The sequence below is a fragment of the Lontra canadensis genome, unplaced genomic scaffold (genome assembly GCF_010015895.1).
Source record: "Lontra canadensis isolate GAN:19392208 unplaced genomic scaffold, GSC_riverotter_1.0 scaffold12, whole genome shotgun sequence".
NCBI classification, from domain to species: domain Eukaryota; kingdom Metazoa; phylum Chordata; class Mammalia; order Carnivora; family Mustelidae; genus Lontra; species Lontra canadensis.
The window spans coordinates 27,138,572-27,142,885 of NW_022631006.1; the positions used below are offsets into that span (position 1 = coordinate 27,138,572).

The 4,314-nt window shown below is 38.7% G+C and overlaps 1 protein-coding gene across 1 annotated transcript; it reads left to right on the forward strand.

Moving 5' to 3' along the window:
• Positions 1-3,149: 3,149 nt before the first annotated feature.
• LOC116867503 (olfactory receptor 4F3/4F16/4F29) lies at positions 3,150-4,088 on the forward strand. Its single transcript, XM_032857131.1, has one exon. The coding sequence runs from the start codon at positions 3,150-3,152 to the stop codon at positions 4,086-4,088; it is 939 nt and encodes a 312-aa protein (XP_032713022.1).
• The last annotated feature ends 226 nt before the right edge of the window (positions 4,089-4,314 follow it).

Genomic DNA, 4,314 nt, shown 5'->3' on the forward strand with positions numbered 1-4,314 from the left:
GCAGAGGCTTTAACCCACTGAGCCACCCAGGCTCCCCTGCCTTTGAATGTTTTTAACACATTTCCCTTTCTCTGCCCAAATGACCACATATTTATTTTAGTATTCACTTGGCATGTATTGTATATCACATTAGATTGTATTTGTTGTGTGTACAGTTTATGTATTTTTCCACATTTTCTTAATTCTTTCACTTATAGGAGTTAGCAAAAGAATAAATCAGTATGAAGGAAAATTGTCAATAAGAGCTACAAAAATACTTGGGATTTGAATTAACCTTTGAAGATAATAAAATTTAGAGAGATTAAGGTGCCTGGCTGGACCAGTTGGTAGACTATGTGGCTCTTGATCTCTGGGTCATGAATTTGAGCCCCATGTTGGGTGTAGAGACTACTTATAAAAAGAAAGAAGAAAAAAAATTTAGACCAAAGGATGGAATTTTTAGAAACATTATGTTAAGTTTTTTACTGTTGTAGTGAGTGGTTACATAACCACCAAACTACAGAGAGTACACAAATCATAATTGCAACGAATGATCACTTTCCAGATATAATTTATTATTGTATTAGTCAAATAATCTTTAATTGGGTACATATTTTATGTAATTTAATTAATGTCAGTTTGCATTATTATAATGGACATTTTGTATTGAGTGTTTTTGGTTGGTTTGGTTTTAACCAGGGGAAAAAAAAATCAGTGTTTTGAGTTTTGCTTTCTCTTACTTAATTGCTTCCTCTAGAATTTTTCTTTTTGGAATAGGAATCAAGAAACATAGTTTTGGTCCCCAGACCATCATTTGTGTGGATCTTGGAAACTCAGTTTACTTTGCTGGGTTTCGTGTTTTTCATCTGAATGATAACCAGTTAGACAAAATAGACTTTATGTAAGTCCATGAGAATTTCTCTTATTACACTGGGGACATGTGCTTTCCTCATCAATGCTTTGACTGAATTTCCTGACTCCCTCCCCAGTACCTCCATCACTTTCCCATGAATGATTCATCCTTTTATTCCTTTGAGGTACTATCTTTCTCTGCCCTGATGAGTAGCATTAGTGCCCCCTACTCAAGGCCCTGGGTTTCTGGTAATATAAGTGTGACCTTGAGATTTTAGACTGTTAGCTCAGCAGATAACAGTGTAATCACTGTGTGTAGGTGAGAAAGGAGAGATTAATGCCAGCTATGGTGACCCAGAATTAGGGGCAGGACACAGTGATCGTTTCTGTGAGTTTTGCAGTCTGGGATGATTGAAGTCATCAGTCAGTTGTTCCTCTGTATGGGAAAGTCTAGAATTGTAGCTGCAAATATGAAGGATATCATTATACTTTTCTACTGTACTTCATCAGTTCCTAAAATAACCTAATTATTACTGTTCTCAGAAACTATTATAGGGTCTGACTGAGGTAGATACCTGGACACATAGAAACATTTAACACTGTTCTCTGCTCACTTTCCACTTCACATGTAACTGCTACACATACATATTAAAGGACTGCATGTCCAGTGTCACATTTGGTATTTTATGGTTCAAGATCAGAAAACTCATCTCTCCTAAAGTGTGACTTATTAATATTTGACATTCTTATTTTCTTTAAAGATTTTATTTATTTATTTGACAGAGATCACAAGCAGGCAGAGAGGCAGGCAGAGAGAGAAGGGGAAGCAGGCTCCCTGCTGAGCAAAGAGCCTGATGTGGGGCTTGATCCCAGCACCCTGGGATCATGACCTGTGCCGAAGGCAGAGGCTTTAACCCACTGAGTCACCCAGGCACCCCGACATTCTTATTTTTAAGTCATAAATCAAAAATATGAAATCCAAATTGCCTTGAAGATAAAGTATCTGAGTGGATTTCAGTCAATGTAAGCAGGATAATACCACATATCACGACATGTTACCCTGCAGGTGGTACTAGGCACTTTAAAGGGCAGGGGGATGTCCGTGGATGTAAAAGTACATACCAAAGGGAGGCCAAGACACTGATGAATTAAAACGTAGTATCCCAGCAATTCCAAGTGCTGATCTTTAATACCTTCATGAGTGTGGACAGAGAAAAGCTGTTTGCAAAGATATGTTACACACTTGGTGGCCACTTTAGGCATTCACCTTAGCAGAAACTGGTGAAATCTTTAAAATGTGCATATATTAGGTGTGGAGAAAGCCTTACATCTTTAGGTGGCTTAGACTCCTTATGAAATTCTTGTTGAATGTTGAGGCTAGTTAGGGCTTTGTAGTTGTGAAAAATTGTGTGGAAACTAGAGGTACCCAGGACAGTGAACATAATACAATGTGATGGGAAAATATTTGTTCTGTTTTGTAGTAGAATCCATATAACAAGTGTTCTACTACATTTGTGGGCTGTCCAGTTTCACATACCCCAGTCTCTTTATTCAATCTCAATCTGTCTTAACATCAGTCTCAACTCTTATATCAAGCACCTCTCACTCCAGGTAATATTCCATTTGTTAATCATACTTTCCTCTCATTCCTACCTTTTTTTTTTGTCTTTTATTTTTCTTTATTATTTATTTATTTATTTTTCTGAGAGAGTGTGCCAGCAAGGGGTGGTGAGGGGCAGAGAGAGAGGGAGAGAAAATCCTAAGCAGGTTCTACACCAAACATGGAACCCGATATGGGGCTCAATCTCAACGCCCCTGAGATCATGACCTGAGCCAAAATTAAGGGTTGGATGCTTAACCAACTGAGCCACGCAGGCACCCCTCTTATTCCTACTTTTATTGGCAAATTGTGAGAGCGAACTGGGGAGAGAAGTGGATTATGAGAATATACATAAAAGCAAGATGGAATATGTTAGAAATGAGGAATAATCAATATCAGAAGTGATTTGCACAGTTAATCTATGTCATGGATACTCATGTACCCATGTCCATGCCTAATCTGTTAATTTGAGAACAGAACATTGCAGTCAGAGTTTTGGTTTAAATTTGTCATAAGTTTGGTTTAAATTGTGTCATAGCTCATGTGTGATGATTTGTTTTTATATGTGTGAGAAAGTAGATAATTATATACTTTTCATTCATAATAAGGATATTGAAACATTGGTGGTTCTATGACCTATTATCATCTCCATAATCAGATTTTCTTTTTCATTTTCTTAATTCTCATAATTTCAGCGGCAGCCGAGTTGGCTGGATTCATGGATGGAGGGAATCACTCGGTTGTGTCTGAGTTTGTGTTTCTGGGACTGACTCATTCATGGGAGATCCAGCTTCTTCTCTTGGTGTTCTCCTCTGTGCTCTATGTGGCAAGCATGACTGGAAACATCCTCATTGTGTTTTCTGTGACCATCAATCCTCACTTACATTCCCCCATGTACTTCCTACTGGCCAGTCTCTCTTTCATTGACTTGGGAGCCTGCTCTGCCACCTCACCCAAGATGATTTATGATCTTTTCAGAAAGCGCAAAGTTATCTCCTTTGGAGGCTGCATTGCCCAGATCTTCTTCATCCATGTCATTGGTGGCGTGGAGATGGTGCTGCTCATTGCCATGGCCTTTGACAGATATGTTGCCATTTGTAAGCCTCTGCACTACTTGACCATCATGAGTCCACGGATGTGCATTTTGTTTCTGGTTGCTGCTTGGGCCCTTGGCATAATACACTCACTGTTCCAACTAGCATTTATTGTTAATTTACCCTTCTGTGGTCCTAATGTATTAGACAGCTTTTACTGTGACCTTCCTCGTCTCCTCAGACTGGCTTGTACAGATACCTACAGATTGCAGTTCATGGTCACTGTCAACAGTGGATTTATCTGTGTCGGCTCTTTCTCTATACTCCTCATCTCCTATGTCTTCATCCTGTTTACAGTTTGGAAACATTCCTCAGGCAGTTCGTCCAAAGCTCTTTCCACACTCTCAGCTCACATCACTGTGGTCCTTTTGTTCTTTGGTCCAACCATGTTTGTCTATACATGGCCACATCCCAATTCACAGATGGACAAGTTTCTTGCTATTTTTGATGCAGTTCTCACTCCTTTTCTGAATCCAGTCATCTACACATTCAGGAATAAGGACATGAAGGCAGCAATGAAGAGAGTATGCAGACAGCTAGTGATTTACAGGAAGATCTCATAGGTAGTATAAGGCCTTCTCACTAATCATGGTGTAGCCTTTTGTTTCTGTCTTTGGTATTTTGGATTCAGAAGATCCAAGACATCCAATATTGATATGAGTGTTGTCACAGCTGTAACATAATTATTACTTGATGAATGTATTTATTTCTTATGAAAAGTGAGCCAGGAGAAAAGTGTATCTTTCTATATATATAAATCCCATTTAATTTCTTTTAGCCATGTTATAT